Raw genomic sequence first — 23,238 nt, 5'->3', positions numbered from 1 at the left:
TCAGAGGTAACGTTAACCGAGGTATGCCTGTATATAGTATATATGAGTAGGAAATACAAAAAAAAGGGAAAAGCAAGAAAGAGAGAAACAGGAATTGCACCTGAATGCGCAAAGCTGCAAAGACAGGATACAAAAAGATATAATGATAAAATTAGAAGTAATTAATAAAAAAAATACAAAAAGATGGAGAAGTAAATAACACAAGGTGCTGAGCCTAATAGGGGGAAAGAGAAGAGAATGAGAAATTAAAAAAGAATGTTAAGAACCTAAAAAAAAAAAAAAAAAAAAATATATATTTATATAGAATTAAAGGCAGAATTAACAAGCCAATCATATGTACATGATGAGCTGAAAGGGAAAGAAGAATTAATCAATGTTAAATAATAGAGCATCAAAATGAGGGTGGTAGGGAAAAAAAAAACTTTTGATGCAAACTAAATAAAATTGGTACATAGATCAGGTATATCATCAGGGAACTACACCTGATCATGTACCAAAACACTGCGTTTCTATGCAAACTTATGTTGATGGAGGAAAGATTAAAATATAACAACAAAAAAAAAAAAGGAGGGGGTAATAGTTAAAACCTCCAAAAACATAAGTAAGGTAGCCCCAATGCAATGTATGTAATTAAATTAAAGCAAATTAAAGTGTAAAAGCCTTATTTTCATGTACATGGCTTAAAAGTATAAAATGTAATGTAAATTCTGAATCAAAGTTTTGAAAAAAAATTATTTGAAAAGTGTTTTGAAAAAGACAAAAAGGTGATTTTATGTATTATAATAAAAGTGACAGGCAGTGGTATAGAAATGGGAAAAAGGTAATAAAAATAAAGGAGGCGAAAATAGCAAGAATTCGGACATTCCTACTTTTCTCATTCTTGCTATTTTCGCCTCCTTTATCCTTATTTTTATTACCTTTTTCCCTCCTTTACCCTGCATTATTTTCCATTTCTATACCACTGCCTGTCACTTTTATTATAATACAAAAAATCACCTTTTCATCTTTTTCAAAACTTTTCATCCTTAGAAGATTCAGAATTTATATTACATTTTGTACTTTTAAGCCATGTACATAAAAATAAGGCTTTTATACTTTAATTTGCTTTGATTTAATTACATACACTGCGTTGGGGCACCTTACTTATGTTTTTGGAGGTTTTCTTTCACCCCTCCCCCTTTTTTTTTGTTGTTATATTTTAATCTTTCCTCCATCAGCATAAGTTTGCATAGAAACACTTATTATTTAAATGTAAAGTTTTCATTTGTTAAAAAGTAACTGTAGTCCGTTGTTCACGGAACTCATTCATAAAAGACTTAACTGGTCTTTAGCAGCAGAGGCTAAATATTTCTAGAAGATTGGATGGATTCATTATCCATTCCCATAATGAATAGGAAAATGGATAATGAATGAATAGAAATGGAGGTTGTTGAGGGAAAGAAGCAGATATCTGAAATTTTATAACAGAGTTTGGGACTTTGTCTGAACCTGGACAGAAAGGGAGGAGTGAAAGATAAAACCTCCAAAAACATAAGTAAGGTGCCCCAACGCAGTATATGTAATTAAATTAAAGCAAATTAAAGTGTAAAAGCCTTATTTTCATGACATGGCTTTCATGTAGGAGATGGTGAAAAAGGACTGTTCCAATGATAAAAGGGAAAAAAATTAAAAGCACATTAAATTGATAATTAGATTTAAAATTAATTATCAATTTAAAAGCTCTGTGTAAAGAAATAGAAAGATGTGGTCTACACAAATCATAGTTCATTTCTAGATTGACTTTGTTCAATAACTTGTCAAAAAAAAAAAAAAAAAAAGACCAAAAACCCCCAGCTATATGTGAAACATAATCTGCATCTTATGGAGTGCATCCCACGCACTGTACTAAGTACTATAGCTTTTGAATACCTTTCATGTGTGGGAGTTTCATAAAAAAATAATTATATATACCTTATGGACCCATAAGGCAATAACAGCATGCTTTTGTTGAAGGGAGATCATGTGTCAACAGTCTGATTAGCTACTATGAGGTTACAAGAATATACTTAGATTTCTGTACAGCCTTTGATACTATATCACAGGGTATAATTGTTGTATGAATTGGAGAAATGTGACATTAGGAGCAAATTACTACTGTGGATAAACAGATAGTTAAGTGGAAGAAGATAAAGAGCAGTTGTAAATGTCCTAGCCTGCCGAAGACTCCTCATGAAGGTTTTGCATATTTTTGTTACTGGAATGTAAATTATTCTTTGTCTGTTAGGAACCACATGTGTAGGTAAATGTGGAAGAATCGCTGCACAAACAATTCCAAGAAATTATTTTTCTGGTTTAATATATACCTACTAACCTTTTTGCTGATAAGAACAAAGATAGTGCAAGGATTTTTTGCCAATATCATTGAGGATATCCTAAGGGTTCAGGGAAACTGCTAGTGTGAAGGGTAATTTAGATCCGTGTTTATCTGATGATATGGGTCAATGTAATGCTTGCACTTGCCTCAAATTCTTGTTAGTTGCCACAAGAGCCAATGTTGATAAGATGTTCTGAGGGTAGCAATGTTTCAAACGAGAGGGAGGATATAGCTTGGGATACAAACCTAAATAACTTGGAGGTGTGTCAGTGTAGTAAACTATAGAGGATTATGTAGTCTCAACTGTGTCTACAGGAATGTTGTCAATAAAATGGCTGAATTTGAACTCCAGGTTAGAACAATTAATGTTGATATAATAGGGCTGACAGAAACTGCCAACCAGAAATCGATGATGATGTATTCCACTATGGCAGAGTTTCCCAAACTTTTTTAGTCATGGAACACTTTTCATCTCACAAACATATTCACGGAACACTTTCGAAACAAGTTTAGTGGGAGCCAAAGAACTGTTTGCTAATATTTTATTACATATGATGCACTGTGCACTGTGTGGGGGGGGGGGGGGGGAGTGAGTGAAAAAGGGATAAAATTAGGGAATGAAATGTTGGAAATGGTGGACAATTTTAAGTACCTAGGGAGAGTATTAACAAAGGATGGCAGCCTAGATATGGAAATAACAAGAATAGCAGCCAGTCAGTTTCTTCTGTAACATTAACAGCCTGTTATGGGGTAGGGAGGTTCCAATGAAGTGTAAAACGCTGATAAATAGGGCATATTTTGTCCCTATTTTGACTTGTGCTGCTGAGACGTGGAGAATGAATAAAAAGGATACCAGCAGAATCCAAGAAATAGAAATGAAAGTGTTAAGGACTATGCTAGCTAAAACTACAAGAGACAAACTTAGAAATATTGAACATAAGAATGAACTTGGGAATAGAAGATATGGGGGAATACTTCTTGGTATTCTGTTTGAGTTCATCAAACAGAATACCAAGAAGAATGTTTGAGATGAAAATGGACAAGAGGCCGAGAGGAAGACTCCAGAAAAGATGGAGAGATCAGATTAGGGAAGATGTGGAAATGAAGGGAATTGGGTGGGAGAGAATGACAGAAGATAAGATTTGGGAAGGTAGAAAAAGATGGGAGGCTTTGATTCGCCTGACCCAACACTATGTTGGAACAGCAAGAAAGATACAGGAAAGGTAGAAGTCATGGAGGAGTAATGCTTCTTATCAAATGCAGCTGGAGCATGAGAAGAGCTTTTGCCAAGTCTGAAGTTATCTGCCAGCATAGAATCTGTGTGATGAGTTAGTTAGAAGCAAAGGAACAACGAGAGTGGGAGTAATATACAGACCAGAAGAATATGACAAGAGTGTTTACATGCAGATGGAATAGGCAAGCAAGCATGATGTCTATAATGGGTGACTTTAATCTTTCCAGATTGATTGGAATAAGTGGGAGGGAAACTCACAATGGGGAAATACTTTTTAAAATAAACTAGATGATTATTATTTCTACCAACATGGTAGACAAAGTACTAGGGGTGAGACTATTCTTGACCTCATCATTCATTCAGATGACATCTTAAAGTACAGGAACTATTGTCAGGAAGTGATCATGCAATTGTCAGCTGGAAGATGAAGAAGGATGTTGCAGTAGTTAAAGGTAAAAAGGATGGGTTTTAACTTCGGAAGAGGGGACTTTGACATTTTAAGGTGGTGTATGGCATATCTTTTAACAGAGCTGATTGCTGAGGGGTGGTGAATATATTTGAATTATGGAATACTTTTAAAGCAGTAATCACAGAAACCATGAATGCATACATACCTTTAAGAAAATATTGCAGAAGGAAAATACCAGAATGGATGAATGTGGAACTGGTCAAATAGAGCAGAAAAAGATAGCATGATACAGTTACAGAGCAATGAAAAGTACTGCTTACAACAGGTACAAGGTGATCTGTAATAGTGCCACAAATAAGATCAGGGAGGCCAAGGCTGCATATGAGAAAGCATTGGCTAAGAGAGAAAATAATGGAGACAAGGAATTTTTTTATTTGTGAATACAAGAAAATAAAAGTGAATCAAATTGGACCCTTTTGCACGGAGTGTGGGAAAGTCTTAGACAACCCAGCTGTGATGTTGCAGATGTTTATAAGTGCAGGGACTTTGCATTTGTATATGAGAAAGCATTGGCTAAGAGAGAAAATAATGGAGACAAGGAATTTTTTATATTTGTGAATACAAGAAAATAAAAGTGAATCAAATTGGACCCTTTTGCACGGAGTGTGGGAAAGTCTTAGACAACCCAGCTGTGATGTTGCAGATGTTTATAAGTGCAGGGACTTTGCATTTGTATTTACTGATGAAAGACCTTTCATGCTGAGAAGAGGCTGAGCCCTATGAAATTAGTGATGTCGTAAATCTTTGGACTCGGAGGAGATTCTTAGGGTTTGGAGATTCATATGGTTTTCCTATCACTGACTTCAGTGGTAGGAAACATTCATTTTTAGAGGTGGTGATTAAGAGTGCAATCCAGGGACATTTTAGATAGATAGATATGGCATTCTTAATTACACACACAACATGGCTCTGTTCAGGGTAAATTATGCTTAACTAACTTAGTAGGTTATTTTGACACAGTTACTCATGAGGTGGATTTAGAGAATAATATTGATATAGTTTATTTTGATTTTAGCAAAGCATTTGATTCAGTCTCTCATGAGAGGTTACTGTATAAGCTTGAACAGGTTGAGATTGCTGGATGTCTGGAGGGCATAATGTAGAGGGTTATGATTAATGGATATTCTTCAGATTGGTGTAATATCAGGGGTAGAGTCTGCCCAGGGATTGGTTCTTGGACCACTCATTTTTATACATGACATAGATGAAGGGATAGAAGGCGGATGTCAAAATTTGCAGATGACATAAAGATTGGCAGAGTTGTTAATGATCAGAGCCAATCAATGCTCCTTCAGGATGACTTAAAAAAAAAACAGACTTCAGAGATGGCCAGAGTCTCAAGTGGCAGCTGTTTTAATGCTGCTAAATGCAAGGTCTTACACTTGGGGAATAGCAACCCAGAAATAAACTTTAAACTTTGAATTAAAAACAGTGGGGGAGGAAAGGGATCTGAGAGTTACAATATGGGCAGATATGAAGTTTTCTGAACAGTGTAAACGGGCAGCAAGGAAAAAGCCCGTGGTGTCCTATCTGTGATTTATCAAACACTAGCTTGTAGAGATAGGGATGTCATAATCCCACTGTATAAGGCAATTGGAAGACCAATTTGAAATACTGTGTTCAAGTATGGAAACCTTACCTGAAAAAAGACATTGAGCTTCTTGATGGGCAACTCAAATGGTGAGATTGGCAGAAGGATAGCTGTATTAGGAAAGACTGATTATGTGGGTTACAGAGCTTGGCAACAAGGCACCTCAGAGGTGACCGGATTGAGGTTTATAAGGCTCTGAAAGGGATTAGTAAAATGAATGAATGAAGGTGGAATGCTCACTGTTCTAAAGAATTCCAGAACTAGGGATCATAAATTCAAATTGCGGGGTTGAGGTTTAGATTAGATTGTAGGAAGATTTCTTTTAGCCAGCAAGTCATTGATAGCTGTAACAAGTTGTCCTCGCAGGTAGTTGAGGTTGACAGTTGGAATAAATTCAAAGGTCAACTGGATACTTACCTGTGTGAGGAGGGAAGCATATAATTTGTGGTCTCTTATCTACTTGGTTAGTTTTTTTTTGCCAGCGCAGGAAAAGCCTGTGGATTTCTTGCACTATATGGCGAATACTATTACTATCACATTTGTCTTAATAAAAAAAAAATCTAAGTCAAGAATAGTCTACCTTAAGTAGTATTGTAATTAAAAATGATTCTTTTATGTACACAATTTTATCTTTAGTTTAATTATTGCTTAATTTTTTTTATTTATTTTTCATTTTCAAATAAAATAAATTGCTTTAACTGGACAAAAAAATTAAACTTCTTGCAATTATTGTTAGATAATTAAATGTATGATATGCAGATGTGTTTCACATTGTATAATCACAAGTTCCTTGGTATCAGATAGATATGTATGCTTTCCTGAAGCCTCGTAGTTGTTTTAGTTGAGACAGGTGATCCAATTTTCATGGGTGTTATTGCTTGAGAATGTTTTATAGGGACGACAGTTGAGAAAACAAAGGAAATCACTGTGTTGAAAACAAAATTATTCAATGAGTGGAAGATGAAAGGAGAATGCAGCTCTAAAAGGAAGAAATGTGGCAGAAAGTCAGTACTCCAAGAATGAGAATGCAGGAGTTCAAAGCAAAATGTGCATCACAATAGATGGTCCAATGTGCAGCAAATGATGAAATCCAATTTAGGTAAAGAAAGGCCCATTTCTGATTCGACTGTGGTGGAAATTGATTGAAGGTATCTGGGATTTGGTAATTGTGTGCCTAATACAAAAGCCGCTTTTTTTTTTTTCTATAAAAAATCAAAAGATTTGACTTGTTTGGTTGGTTCACCAATGCCAAGACTGGACTATCAAACAGTGAGAAAAGGTTATGTGGTCTGATAGTCTTGACTTACATTTTTTTTTACACCAATGATAGAGTGAAAGTGTAGTTTGAACCTCATGTACCATGCATAAACTCTCAAGCACCTGGAGGTGGTATGAGGTAACTTCTTTTGGTACAGATTGGTTTGCTCATACATGATGTTCATGTTACCTGCAGCTAATATCTTTCTGTTGTATTAGACCAGCTTCATCCTGCAGTGATTCATTTTTACCCATGCTGTGATGAATTCTTTCAAGATGATAATTCAACTATCCACTGTGCAAAAATTATATCTGAATGGTTCAGGAAACATTCCCAGGATTACCAACATCTATGCTGGCTACCTAAATGTCCAGATCTGAATCCAATTGAAAATGTCTGGGATATTTTGGAAAGAAGTTTGGTTTTGCAAGTATCTACTAACCACCACTACTACATTAGCTGACAGGTAAAAATAAATAATGGAAAAATTGTCAAATCTGGAGCTTCCTCAGGAATCAGTGCTATGACATGTATGGGCTGTAAATCAGGCAAAAGATGGCTGTAATAGATATTAAATAAAGGTTTCTAATTTTTTGGCCAGTCAATGTGATTCACTTTGAATATTGTAAATAAAAAATTGCAGGTGGAAATATTCTTTTGTATACAGTAAAACCCTGTTAATCTGCACCCCAATAATCTGGACTTTCTATTAATCTGGACTGGATTTTCAGTCGGGAAAAATTCTAACTATTGAAGAAAAAAATATTTCTGTAAACTGACATTTGGGAGGAGGTTTAAAATTTTTAAAACAGTAAAAAAGATAAGCAATCAATAACAAAGAACACCACATGCACAAATTGCAACCATCATGATATGTACAAGTGAGAATGGAGTAACAAGTTACAAAACTTAAAAAATAGGAATGAAGAGAACATTCTGAAAATTTGTTTTTGATATGATTGAAGATTTCGTGGAAGGGGAAACATATTTTACCATAAAAACCCACAGAATTCCAGCTGTCGGTATTATTGCAAATTCAATAAGATTGTGTTTACTACCATTTATAATAGATTGTACTAACAGAAAAGCCTGATAAACAGGGGACTGCTAATTGTTTTATTGTATTATGGTTGTGACCTCCAGAAATCTGACTGGACCACGTGGTATGGTCAGAGACAATCGTAGGGTAATCTTGAGTGCTTGCCTATGCAGTTGACAGCTGCAGCTAGCATTGTCCTCGCATACACCTTACCTCAGTGTTCTTTAGTGTGTTTTTTATTTTTTTTTTTGTGGTTTTGGGTTAACAGAAGATGGCAACAAAAAGAAAGCGTTACCATGTCGATGGAACGAAAACTGAATGTGCTTTTTCACATTGATAAAGGAAAAAGTTTAAAAAAGATCTCTCTCAATATAGGAGTGGCAAAACAAACTGTTTCTGATTGGAAAACAAATAGGAGAGCAATCAAAGTTTTGTGCAAAACTGGTGGTTAAAGACAGCTTAGGAAATAGGCAAAAAATGAAAATTTTTATGAGGCCACATGTTTGGTTTTGTCAAGAACGAGAGCAAGGGGTTCCTCTTTCAGGCCAAATCCTTCAACCAAGGGTTCTTAGCCTTAACGAAAAGTTAGGAGGTGATCTGCCTTTTGCTATGAGTTTGGGGTGGTTATCAAGGTGGAAGGAGCGTCATGGAATCCGACAGCTCGGAATTATAGATGAAAGTCTTTCTGGTGTTGCAAGCGAAGAATTTAAAGTACAGTTTCTCAAGTTTATTAGTGAAGAAAGTTTAGTTCCATCCCAAATTTTTAATGCTGATGAGACTGGTTTATTTTTCAAAATGTTACCCAAAAAAACACTTGCCTCAAAACTTGACTCTTCAGCTAAAGGACATAAATCGAGTAAGGAAAGAGTGACATTGCTTTTGTGCAGTAACACGTCTGGGAATTTAAAGTTGAAACTGTTAGTCATAGGAAAATCTGCTAAGCCCTGTGCTCTTAAGAATGCAAACTTAAATGCCCCCCCAGCTAAGTATACATCACAAAAATCACTTGGATGAGCTCAGTTCTTTTTAAAGATTTGTTTTTCATCTCGTTTGTTCCCTTAATTAAAAAATATTTAAGGAATCATGAACTGGAAGAAAAAGCAGTTGTATTCATTGATAACACTCCAATCCACCCAGCAGAACAACCGAGATCTGGCAACATCTTTGTAAAATTTTTGCCACTCAACGTTACTGTAGTATTACAACCTATGGATCAAGGAGTTATAGAGGCTGTGAAAGTGATGGTACAGAAAGAAGTTGATAATCTCACTGTTAGAACAACAAGAGGCGCTTGAAGAAAAATCAAACTTTATGGACCTTCTTAAAAATGTCAACATAAAGACAGTCATTTAATTTTCTGCTGCAGCTTGGTACAAACCTGACAAGACTACCCTTATCAAATGCTGGAAAAAAACTTTGGCCTGATATTCCAGTAGAAAGATCTGGGGGGTGGGGATGGATATTTCTTCTGATCCTGATGACGACAAGGATGATGATGATTTTTTTCTGTTATTTCAATGTCTAGGGGGTTGTTCAGACATAACAAATGAAGACATTGCCCCATGGATAATGTGATAATAATCTAGGACACCAGATCCTCACTGAGGAAGACATCATGCAAGCATGCTCATCATCATCATTGCAAGCTAATGAAGATGACAACTCCGATGATGAAGTGTGTGAGGAAACAACTGGCACAAGTCACACTGAAGCAACTGGAATGCTGGAGAAGCTACTGATTTATTTCAAGAGACAGGATGACACATCAGCTGGTGAGCTTCTAACCTTGAAGCGGTTGCGAGATAGTGTGGCCTGAAAGCAAGTTTCAAAATTAAAGCAAAAAAACAGAGGACTATTTCAAGTAAACTTCTCAAAAATAGTTATGTTTTGTGGTATATTTTTGTGTTTAATTTTGTGTTATATTTTTGTGTTTAATTTTGTGTAATATAATTTTCTACATTAAAACTTTATTGCTTTGTACAGTATTTTGTTTACTTACCATATTCTTTTATTTTTTATAATTTTTACTTTAAAATATTGTTTTATTAATTTAATATAAAACCAATTTAGTTAATTTTGTTATTTAGTAACTTTAAATAAAAACTGGTATGTTAAAGATAGCTTCTGGTTAATCTGGGTTTTCACTAATCCGGACTGAGTGTGGTCCTGTCAAGTCCGGATTAACAGGGTTCTACTGTATAGTGACTTTTCTGTGTAAAATTTTATTTTGTAATGCATGCGTGTGTTTAAAACATTTGAAATGTGTTTAACAAAATTAGATTTTTTATTGACAATAAGATAAAACCTGTGAAATTTTATCTTACAGACAGAAGGAAAGATTCATATGTATATTCTGTGCCTAGTTTTTATTAAATTGTGCTTCTAGTAGGTCAAATAGCCTTCAATAATTTTGAATCCAACAAGATTGCCCATCAAAGTCTAAATTAAATTTTTTGTTACTGGAAATAAGCAGTGCTAGTCTTAGGGTCTCTGAAGGATACTCTAGACTCTTGAGTGTGCTTTTATTTAACTGCTATTTATTATGCAATTCAAGGGTTGTTTTCCAAATGTTCACTCATTAATTAATAAAATTTGTTAACTTTGTCAAAAATTAGAATTTATAATGTTAATTTTATGTTTGTAAAATCTAATTAATCTAATCTATTAGTTTAAATATTTGTTAAATAATTTATTTTCCAGTTCATGTTTAAAATTATAATCATGTAATTACAATCATTAATTTTTTTTTTTTTTGCGTAATGACTAGCCACCTGAGATAAGCGCACAAAATTAATACCCATTCTGTTTGGTGAATTAAAAAAATTAGAGGGAACCATGCATGCAAGAAACTTTTCTTTTATTCTGGGAGTTGTTAATTACTGAATAAGTTGCTTCCATGGGTGGTTGAAGTTGACAGCTTAAGCAAATTCAAAGGTAAGCTTGGATAGGCACCCACATAAGGAGGGAGTCAAATAGATATAGTCCACTTTACTTAACTTTTGACACGTCTGCAGAAAGTAGTTCTGTATTATAATAAGTGCTGTCTGCAAGTGATATGTAAAAATGGCACTACTAAAGTCTGAATTTTGTATACACAAAATACACAGTTATTTCAAAGAAAACTTGGTTGATTAAGTCATTTATATTTTATTTTAAAGTGAAATTGTTACAAGAAAATATCTTGATTAGATAACTGAGATAAGTCTATCCTTTTCCCTCAAATAGTAAGAGTTAAGATCTCAACATCCTATGCAGGGTGTAGGATGTTTGCATTAGATATAGAGAATGGTACTACAAAATGGTTAAATGTTATTAGATTAAGCTATATATTTTTAATTTTGCAAGAAGCTATTGTAAAATTTGTGATAACTATACAGTTTCTGAATGGGGAACACTTGGTGTATGCATACAATGCCATTTTAATGCAGTGATATGGTTGCCAAATAGCAATTTCAAAAAAGTCTGAAGTTAGATATAAGATGGACTAGTTTATTCCAAATACAGAGGATGTGAAAAGGTCAGGGAATGACCACCACATATCCCCGGAGCAATATGGTCTTAGTTGCTAATGCTCCTGAAAACCAAATAATAACAACACTAGTTTATTATTTTATTTTATTTTTCTTTGGCTGGTGCAGCAAAAGCCTTGGTCTTTACACCTATGACTGATATCAATACTGTAACTTCTGAAAACCAATTCTCTTTGTACTTGGTCCAGTGACAAATTTGAATAAGAAATTTGGTAGCCATTCAAATTGACTGATATTAAAAAATAAAAATTCGATTCAGACTTATCAGTAGTAAGTTGTATAATGTGCAAAAGTGTTTCCTTAAAAATTTAGATTTTTAAGATTTCTCTTTAAAGATTTCTTTATTCTTTTTACAGGGTGAAAATGGCAACATTTATAAATGGGAAACATATAATGAGGATAAGAACCTTTCATATCCCATCATTTTCTTTTTGTCAAAGACCTTTATTCCTTTTATATTCCTCAAAAGCAGAAAAATATAAACCAATAAAGAAAATTTTGGTGGCAAATAGAGGTAAGTGACTGTGCCATTTTCTGCTGAAATAAATTGATAATTTAGGATTTCTAGATCTCATATCACTTAGCATTTTCAAAGATGTGGGACTTTAAAAAATATCTGGTTCTCATGAGGTTTGTAAAGAATGTTATATGCAGGCAGTTCCCACTTTAAGAGTTTTTTTGCTTTACAAGTTTTTTTTTTTTTTTTCCAAGTATCAACAAAATTGAAAATATGAACATTAATTGCAAAAAATGAATGTTAAACATTCATAAATACTGCATTTAAAACCACGTGTGTTGCTATACAATACAGTGCACCCTGCTTTATGAAAATCAGTTCCAGAGAAACCATCATATCATGAAAATATCGTAATGTGAACTTAATAGCACATTGTTTTTTAGTTATTCGTTTCAACACCTCGAAAGTTGAAATTTTCACTATATAACTAAGCTTTATTTCGCCATATAACTAAATTTATCTCTCTAAAAGGCAATTTTTATAATGTAAATTGTGTTAGTTACCAATTCAAATCAATTAAAATGCACTACAATTTCATCATTATCAGATGTTCCATTATAAGAGTCAGTTTTGAATGCCTTTGTGATATTTTTTCTAAAGCACATTTCTGGAGGTCACGACCATAAAAACAATATAAACAATTTGCACTTTCTGGTTTAATGGGCTTTTCTATTAGTGCAATCAGTTATAAATGTGTAGTAAACTCGATGTTACTGCATTTGCGAAAATACTGATAGCTGGAATTGTGATATTTTTTTACCTTATGGTGAAATGTGTTTCCCTTTACTGCAATCTTCAATCATATAAAAAAAAATAATAATAATAAATTTTCAGAATCTGCTTTTCATTCCTTTTTTTTTTTCAAAGCTTTGTAAACTTGTTACTCCGCACGGATTATGTTAGTTGTAATCTCATTTGCACGTATTGTGTTAGTTGCAATTTGTGCATGCGGCTAAAAAAATGCATATGCATGCTATTGTGAAATTTATAAAGAAATGAGAAGAGATTATCTTGGAAACAAATACCTCTTGAAGCATTTCTGAAGAAGACTACTCGTGCAACAAACAGAGTGCCAACCCAACAATGAGCGATCAACGAGTGTGCATTTAGTTGTGATGATGATGAAGAATAAACATTCTTTAACATTTGTAAGTCATAATTTTAATCATTTTAAGTCATAAACATTTGTAAGTTACAATTTAAAATAATAATTTGCTTGATTTTAGAGGTTATATTTTCATTTCTTTGGATAAATCAATCTCGTTTAAAGTTAAACTATATTAGCTAATTTCATTGTTGAGAACCCCTGTTTTTAACATTATGCCTATTGCGATGAATCAGATTTCTAGGCCTGATATTAGATAGTAAGCTTAACTTCCTATCACATATCTATAAACTACTTGTCTAAAACAGTTGAACATGCTTCGATCAGTCTCATCCATATCATTGGAAGCTGATCGGTACTCCTTACTTCACCTCTACAAGTCTCTGATCTGTTCATGCTTAGATTATAGTTCTCCCGTATATGACTCAGCTAGGAAGAGCACATTAGATTTGTTAAATGTCATCCAGCACAGTGCCCTGAGGACTGCTCTGGGAGCATTCAGGACTTCTCCAATGCAGTCTTTATATTGAAGCCCATGATCCTCCATTACATCTTTGTAGAAAAACATTATTGCTTTTCTATGCTTCTAAGATCCAGAGTCTTCCATCGCTCCCCAGTTGGGAGTATCTTTATCACACTCGGTGTGATTCTTTTTATGAGAATAAGCCACATGAAAATCGACCTGCCTCACTCAGGATCAAAGATCTTATTCAGTGTTAGAATATCGATTTAGCTGATATTTTTCAGAACTCAACTGCACCTGTTCCACTTTGGACGTATGTTTCTGTCTCCCATGATACACTTTTCTCCAGTGGGGGAAGAATTTCATACCTCCCAACAACATCAGACAGTTGCACTCAGCTGGTGCTACTCTTAACTCCCATGCCTGTAAAATATATACCGATGGATTGAAAACTGACAGTATGGTAGGTGCTGCGGCTGGTTTTCCTTCATGTACAATTTCAGCCACTACCTTTAGCATACAGTGTCTTCACTGCTGAACTTTATGCCATCAAGTTAGCACTTAGCAAGATTATTTAACTATCCATCTCATCTGCAATAATTTACACTGATTCCCTCAGTGCTATCTATGCCATAACGAAGAATTTCTCCCCTTCTCATCCTACATTGAAAGAGATTCATTCCCAGCTATTCTCCTTTACCGTGTTCAATCAGCTTTTGTTGGATCCCTGGCCATTCTGGCATTCCGGGAAATGAAAGTTCAAACTTTTTCGCTAAACATCCTCAACCCACTCTCTCACAACATCCTCAGGTTCCTTACACTGACTACAAGCCTGTTATTCGTAAAGCATGTTACGACAACTGGTCACAAATATGGAAAAGGAATACTAACAGCAAACTTTACCAAATAAAACAAGAACCAAAGCTGTGGCTCTCTGGCTTCCAACAAAACAGACGAGAGGAAATGGTGTTGGCAAGGCTGAGAATTGGACATACTCATCATACCCATCTCTACTTGTTATTTGGAGAAAGTCCACCTCAGTGCTCATCTTGTAACAGTCAGCTTAGTGTCCACCATTTTCTACTTGATTGTCCCGTACATTCAACCATCTGGTAAAACACTTTTCAACCAGTTTCCAGGCTTAATGTATCACATGATTTATCCCATATCCTAGGAAACGATGCAATATTGAAGAACCTTTAATATACTTAAAATGTATTGGCCTATATAAAAGTATATAATTTAACAACTAAAAGGATATGGTCATGTAATTAAACAATTAATAGACACAATTTGGCCTCAGTAGCCCTTGTGTCTTTAAACCCAATAACAACAACAACATATTGTTTTATGGTAGTGACCTCCAGAAATCTGCTTTAGAAAAATATTACGAAGGTGTTCAAAATTGATTCTTATAACCAAAAGAGCAACAACTTTGTGCTTTGTAAGTCGTTTGTACGTAAGTAGAGGAGTGCCTGTATATTTAAGTTAGAAGTAATAAAGCGAGAGACAAAGGGCAAACAGATGTATTTGTAAAGAACACATTAGCGAAGGATAGTAGGAAATAGAAAAATTAAGGTAGAAGAAAGGAAAACAATGTGAAGAACCTGAAAGATGCATTGAATTATCCAAAATTAAGGGCTGAATTAATAAGTCAATTAGCAGGAAAGAGGCTGTAAGGGAGGAAAAAATAATAATAAACTAGGGGAGCCTTGCCCCCTGCTCGCTTTGCCATCCCCGTGCATTCTTTTCTATGTAAAATGTAGACATATACGGAGTAAGTCAAATCTTTCCTACGTAAAAGACACACCTGTCGAAACACACTGGTCATTATCTAATCAGGAAATAACCTATGTAATTATTTACCTGTGCATTTGTAGTGAGCGGCATTCTCAAGGTCGAATAAATATCACCGGAAAAAATTCCCTCCAACATGGTGGCAAGCAAACAGTGGGAAAGCAGTGATTGACAAGTTTTGACTTTTATATTTCGACAAATGGACAGGAACAAAGCGGTGGTTGGCAGATGTTTCCCCCCCACTCTCCTCTTAGGGTATTTTTCCCCACATTTGCTGCTGTTTTTAAATCGGGAACTCGTTTTCTCATTTTAAAACAGTGGGATGGAGGGATAAACACCCTACCTAAGCTAAGCCCCCCTCCTTAACGAAACAATCAGAAGGGAGGTGTCTTCACCTGTCAATTATCGCCGTCTTCCTTGCTTTCATCGAACTACCTGCCGGTGTATACTATCATGGACTTCAGCCAATATCACTATGTAATTATTTACCTCCATTTACGTATTCCTCATGTATTATGGAACCTGAAGCAAAAGGCCTTTTGCTTCGGGTTCCATAATACATGAGGAATAGTGTTGCATCCTAAAGAGCAGGACTAAAATATTTAACTGAAATATTTACAAACTATACCAATATTTAAAATATTTACAAATATACAATATTCATTAATATACAAAAACGTTACAATGGAACATCAAATGTTAGACAGAGAATCATGTGCACGAGTTTGGTGAACGTTATGGAGGCAGTTGTCAATAATTAATTGCATTTGTAGTGATGTAATTGCTTTGCCCTCTTCTCCCATTGACTTGAATAAATATCACTAGAAGGAAAACGTTTTTAATGTATAGATAGATAAATTTCAAAGAAATAGCAGGCATCAAATAGTTGGGAAAATAATTCAATGTTAAAAAAACCTAATAATAAGGGAAAGAAAAATTAAGGTTAAAAAATTTGATGCAAGCTGTAAAAGATTGATACATAATGCAGGTATTTCATCTCGGGTTTGCACCTGATTATGTATTAAAAAAGAAATGGTACTTGAATATAATGGAGTAATTGTTAATGACTTGGTAGAGGAAGAATGTAGTTTCTTAATATAAACCTTTGGATGTGTCCAGTGGAAACATGAAAAGCACAGAATCTGGCAGTATTTGTGAATGCTCCATCACATTTAACGTAAATCATCTGGCTTTCCATTGTCTCCTGCACCTGCTCTGAGTAGCTGGTTGGCATGGATGACAGAAATCGAAAAAAAAGCAAAAGACATCACTAGTTTGGATGAAGAGGATACATCACTATGTAATCCAAAATAATGCAGTAGCTCTATTTTTACATTAAATATGGCAGTATCATCACTTGTATCTTCACCAAGCTATGCAATATCATTGTCATTATGAGATATTGCATAGCCTGGCAGGCTCCAGATTAATTTTAATATTTATAAAAGGTATTCTCTTTTTTAATTTTGCTTGGGTTGTGCTAATGTTTGACTATTTTAACAGTAGATTGCAATTCTTAATTTATTTCTTAATTTTTTAATAATTGAAAAATATTCATTAGGTTTAATGAAATAAAAATTTTAGTAATTGTACTTAGTTTTACAAAAGTTTTGGTACCATAAAATAGAAACATGAAACAATGTTTCTATGTTCTCTGCCAAATTTAAACTTTTGGAGACATTACTCCAGTACAACAAATTAAGCCAATGCCTATGAAAATCACATTCAAAATTAATGTATTTCAATAAAAATTTTTTTATTAATTCTTGTGTTTGTAAATGAATACTATAAAAATGAAATCAGTTACATCCTTTTATTCCCCTCCCAAGTTGTAAAATTCACTACATGAAAATGACTGGGATTAGATGATTTATTGTTCATGGCCACTCTATCAGAATTTCTCTTATTTTTTATGATAATATCCACATAGTGGATTTTATCATAATGAACTTTGAGAAACTTTTGGATGGTGGAAAACATGTCAGTTTGATTAAAAGCAATACAGGCAGTTCCTGCTTTAAGGGTTCCTGGGTTTAAGAGTTTTTTTTTCAAGTATCAACAAAATCAAAAATACAGTAAGACTCCTGTATCCGTGGGGGATATGTTCCAAGACCTACTGTGGATGGCTGAAATTGCGGATATAAGCGAACACCTGCTGACCCCATATATAATATGATTTTCTTGTACATATACAGTAAAGTGAGAAATGCCGCGAATACTGAGTTATGGCTCCTATAGTAATAAAGGGGTTCCGTTCCAAAGTATGAAATATATAAGAAAAACTAGTCTAAAATTTTGTCTATGTATGTATTATAGGTACCTTCATAATATGATTATGTACATAGACAGTACATAGTGAAATGCAAGCATATGGCATCGAAATGAAAATAAGAAACAATTTAATATTAAATGTAATATTTATTAGAAATTTCAAACAAATCTTTCAAACCAGCGCCTTTGCTAACTAAAATAACTTATCCGCCAGTGCTATTACCAGTTTCGCTTAAGTGTTGATAAAGGAGTTTTGCCTTTTCACGAATGATGAGTGAACTTAAAGGAATTTTATTTTGAGTTCGGTCTTCTATCCACAGATTTAAAGCTTTTCCATTTTTTTCTAATTTAACATCACGAGTTACTGATCAAATGTTTTAAGCAATTAGTGCATTTTCACGGACACTATGGTGGATTTTTTCTTCCGATTTCTTGATTGATCGTACCATCGACTCATTGATTTTATAATGTTTTGCCACTGAGAAGACACTTTCACCATTAGAAATTTTGTCTAATAACTCAATTTTATTCGCCAATGTCATCACCTTCTTTGATAATTTCACATTCACATTTCCCTTGTTATTTGTAGCCATATTTTTGTACGGGTTAGAAAGAACTTGTCCAAATAAAGTCACTTTATTCTGTTAACACACTCGAAAAAGTCTGTTTTAAACTGCAAAATGGTAATTTATCAATTTTGTAAGCATATCAATTTATAAATTGATAAATTTATTCAATTTTAAAAGCATATAAATTAAAAACAAACGACGAAACCTTCCATGGCAAGCGCATAACACATACTGAACATGGATTAGCGAGAAACATCCAGGCTCGCGATTTTGTCATCCCCTCTCCCCCCACCCACCAAGCGCTGTTTTGACCGGGAAAGAAAATTTTAGCCATGCCCATGTTTTTTTATGGCGGAAAATGTTCACGATGCTTTAAAATTCACATTTTTTTAGGTTTCATTTTATGTTAAATCAGCGACCGCGAATAGCGGGGGTTTACTGTATACGTATAATAAAGTTTAATTGATAAATTAACACAACATTAAATTAACAGTTAAGACATTACCAACATTAAATACAGTAATAATAAAGTACAGCAGACTCTCAATTTACTGGAATTGGATTAACTGGGACATTTCAAGACTCCAAATTAAAAAAAAATGAACCAAAAATCATAAAATTCAAGTACTAACTAGTATAGGTATAAACAGATATTTTGCGAGTCGTAAATAAGCGACAAGAACCAGCATTATAAGTCTCCATTGGGAGGTTAGTTACCTATTATCTTGCAACCCCCGCTGTCTTCACACCTCATGCTCAAAACAAAAAAGAAGAGACCAAATGGTTAGTGCGTCGCATCAATTGTTGTGTTCTGTTACATCGCAAAAGGAAGAAATTTTTTTTGTCATTTATGTCAGGACTTTTTTTTTTTATAGTAACTTTTTTTTTTTGTTTAGAAATCGCAAAAATGATGGGCAAACACAAGAGTTGTGCTTTCAAATTAAACAAAAACTTGAAATTATTCAAAAGCTTGAAAATGGTGCATCTGCTAAATCTCTAAAGAACCATTATAATGTTGGTAACCGAACAACACATGACATTGTAAAAAATAAAGGGAAGCATCATATTGGACACAAGAATAGTACATTTTATGTTTTTTTTTGTTTTTTTCCATGGTTAATCGTGGGTAACTGCATCAGCGGATATGGGGACACAACTGTATGAACATTAATTGCAAAGAATGTATATTAAACATTCATAAATACTGCATTTCAAACCACGCTCGTAGCCATACAATACAGTGCCTCCGCTTTACGATATTAATCCATTCCAGAGGCACCATTGGATAGTGAAAATATCGTAATGTGAACCCAATAACAGTTTTTTTTTTTTTTTTTTTTTTTTAACAATTTAATAATTTGGAGTAATTGTTAATGAGTTAATGGAGTAATGAGTTTTTTTTATGCAATCTCAAAGGTTAACTGTAATAAAAGCCCAGACATGAGATTATTGAACTTATGTCTGAATTTAGTTAGCCATGTGAAATTATAAATGGATAAAAACCTTTCTAAAGTGTTTTGGAAAACTATTGATTTGTTTCATATACTCCTTTTATTCATGCAGTACTATTAGTACTAAAGCATTTATGGCTATGTATGTCAGCCATTGCTAGAATCTTGACAAATTTAAAATGAAGTGGGATGCATAATTTATTTTGCAGTTTCTTGCATGCTAATGGTTTGTGTGAGAGAGAGAGAGAGAGAGAGAGAGAGACACTTTATTGCAACTAGATTAATACAATATAGATAGATAAGTAAAGTTGCATCTGTCATGGCCAAAGGCCAGGGGCTCACATAAGAATTAAATAATTATGTACACAACGAATAAACGTAAAAATTTATGTAACATGTTATTATGAATCCTCCTGTAATTCGGGCTGTTAAGACCTTTTTCCTATAGGTTTTATTGGAGCAGAACTTATTCAAATCGGCATCAAGGTGCTGTACTTCCCCCCCCCCCCCCAATCAAATGTTAGCATTTGATTTGGGGGAAGCAATCTGAGATATGTCTCCAATGTTTCGTGCAGGTCATCAGGGTTGACTGAAGTTCTGGCTTGGGTATTCTCCTGTAGCATGAATCCCAAATGGACTGTGTTGAGATTTGGTCTGTGACCATCTTAACTGTGGCTACCAGTCACTGTACTTCAATAATACCAGGTAGTCGCTGCATCCACAGTGAAGTAGCTAAGGTTGTAGTTCTGTCCTGCACTGGGAAGCACGCTTTCCAGTTAGCCCATTTAAGGAGCCAGAATTCTGCATCGAGGGTTGGCTTCTTCATTGTAATAGCTGCTGATGCCCACACTTCAGCGGCACAGACGAATGGAGAATAAATTACTATCCTAATGAATTTCCTAATTATTTGAGGATCCTTGACATAAATTAATTGCAGTTTAGTTGCCCATTGAAGAGAAGTGGCTCTGGATGTGAGCTTGTCTACACGAGCATAGAAGTGAAGTTTTGGGTCAAATACCATCCCCAAATCTGCGTGGGTAGCAGTGGCAGATATTACCATTCAGTCGCATGTTGGGGCTATTATTGTAGGAGTAGGTTTGAGGGAAAACTCCATTAGTTTTGTTTTTTGAGGATTGATTGAGCTACTTACATTGGGCAACAGCTACTTACCCCTCAGCCAGTGAGTCACCAGGATTAAATATATTTTCTCAGAGCCTGGCAGGTGACACAGCACTATCACTGGGTTATGAATACCATAAAAATATTTTGTATATATGATAATTTTATTTGTTAACAGTTAGTTCAAATTCAGTTTCGAATTCCAGAGTTTATTTTGAATTTGCACTTGGCTTACTTATCTGCTTTTTTTTGTGACTTTTTTGGTGTTTTCATATTTGGTCTTTTGTTATGACTTCAAACAAAGTGCAAACGTTAAAACCTTCAATATGTGAAGACAAATCTTTGAACAGTAGTTTAGAAAAATGCTTTACACTCATTGTTAGACAAGCCACTTTGGTACCTAGGATTCATCATGCTCTGGCATTGTGGTGATTTATTGACATTGTGTGATGAAGATTGTGATGTAAAAATACTGTAATTGCTGCATAGCCAATGGAGATTTAAAAAAAAGGGGGGGGGGGTTTAATGTTTATTTTAGTATTTTTCAGTATTATTTACATTCAAAATTTAGCTTAGTAATTTTTGTTCTTATACCTTTTATTGCAAAATTGGTTTACTGTACTTCTTTAGGTGTGCCCCAGGCAGTTTTAACATGGGAATAACTCGTCCATGGATTGAGAAAAATCGCCACGAAAATGCAACATGAAATGATTCATTGCCCTACCATTTTACCACTTTGGTAAAATGGTGTCACTCATGCCTGTACCAGGCATGAGTGACACACATAACAGTGATGTATGTAGCAGTATCCCTACAGCACAGCCACGGTGTAACTCGCACATGTGTGAGTTATACCATGGCCGTGCTAGGGATATATTTTAAATTTAAAAATTAAAATATTTCTTTCGTCATTCTCTACCGTATTTCATAAATCTTGACAGAAAAAAATTTATAATTCAATATGCCAAAGACTAATTGTGAGCGTTGTATAGAGCAGTGGTTGGTAACCAGTGGTCCGTGAGAGAATTTCGGTGGTCTGCAGAGTAATCTGAATATATTTGCAATTTTCGTGTTTATTAAAATGTTTCATTATATTCTGATTCTACTTTTTTGCAATTTTTGCCTTATTACATTGCATGTTTATAAAAGGCCCAGTGCAATATCCGGTATTAGCGATGCTGTTATTGTAAAAAAATATAGAAAACTATTTCTATTTCTTATCGATAGCCTAGGCACGGCACGGTTCGCAGTTCTTAGGTAAGTGACCAGTGATATTTTTATTTTAACTGTGCACAGTGTGATATTTAATGGCATCAAAGAGCTTGAGTTTGATAACTATCTTATTTCTTGTTTGGTTTTAGATTCAAATAAAATAACCCCAATGAGTGAGAAAAAACAAGCAAGCATTTTGCGCTTCTTAGGTAATACATCGCGTTATCATGAGTTGATTAATGAATCATCCTCCGCAGCCACCACAAGGCATCATCAGGAAGGACATTAGAACTGCAGGCGGAGAGAAGGAAAAGTTCAAAGTTTCAAGAAAATATGATGCGGACTACTTGAAGTTTGGATTTATTCAAGAACCTGGAAGTGAACTGTATCCACGACCCCTTTGTATTATATGTTCTGAGCGTTTATCCACTGATGCCATGAAACCTTCGAAACTCGGCAGGCACTTGCAGTCAAAACACCCAGATTTAGCTAAAAAGCCATATGAATACTTCCAAAGGATGCGTGAAAATTTGCAAAGCAAAAAAGTTCATTAGCAACAATGATTGTTGAAGATAAGTCCTTAGTAAAATCTTATTTGATAGCAATTCAAATCGCGAGATGTAAAAAGTCGTATACAATTGGAGAAGAATTAAGCCTTGCTTGTTACAAGCCTGTGAAGAGGTTTTGGGGAAACAGGCTGTCCAGAAACTGAAAGGAATTCCTATGTCCGCTAACACTGTGAAGCGCAGAATTGAAGACATGGCCGAAGATATTGAAAATCAAGTGATTGCACTTGTGAAAAATTCTTGACAAATCAACAGACATAACTAACAAGGCAGTTCTTTGTTTTGTGAGGTTTGATTGCCAAGGAGAATTAAAGGAAGAACTCCTTTGTTCACTAATCTTGTCGAGTAGAACAACAGGCTCTGAAATTTTCAATGCACTTAATGGTTATTTCCTGAAACACAGGATTTTTGGGATATGCACAGACTGTGCCGCAAGCATGACTCAACATCGTTCAGGAGTTGTTGCAAAAGTGAAAGACGTTGGACGCCCAGACATCTTGTTTACTTATTGTATTATACATCGTGAGCAACTTGTGGCGAAAAGATTATCTCCAGAACTGCACAAAGTACTCTCTGATGTAATTAAAATTGTAAAAGAAATTCGCCACAAAGCGTTCAATTCTCGAATATTTGAGGCACTTTGTGAAGAAATGGGCTCTCAGCATACTCATGTTCTTCTTCACGCTGAGGTGAG

At 34.6% G+C, this 23,238-nt stretch overlaps 1 protein-coding gene across 5 annotated transcripts in view; it reads left to right on the top strand.

Annotated features, from left to right (window-relative positions):
- The window catches only part of PCB (Pyruvate carboxylase), a 593,745-nt gene that overhangs the window by 77,615 nt on the left and 492,892 nt on the right, over window positions 1-23,238 (top strand). For all 5 annotated transcript variants that reach the window (XM_090389678.1, XM_090389679.1, XM_090389675.1 and 2 more), the window contains one exon: window positions 11,831-11,988. In XM_090389678.1, coding sequence (XP_090245804.1) covers window positions 11,838-11,988 — 151 coding nt within the window. In that variant the 5' untranslated portion in view covers window positions 11,831-11,837. The remainder of the gene's footprint in view (window positions 1-11,830; window positions 11,989-23,238) is intronic.

The sequence above is a fragment of the Mastigoproctus giganteus genome, chromosome 2 (genome assembly GCF_048544385.1).
Source record: "Mastigoproctus giganteus isolate SK-2022 chromosome 2, ASM4854438v1, whole genome shotgun sequence".
Lineage (NCBI taxonomy): Eukaryota > Metazoa > Arthropoda > Arachnida > Uropygi > Thelyphonidae > Mastigoproctus > Mastigoproctus giganteus.
Note: the sequence above shows the minus strand (reverse complement) of the source record. Positions and strands in the feature narration are given on the sequence as shown.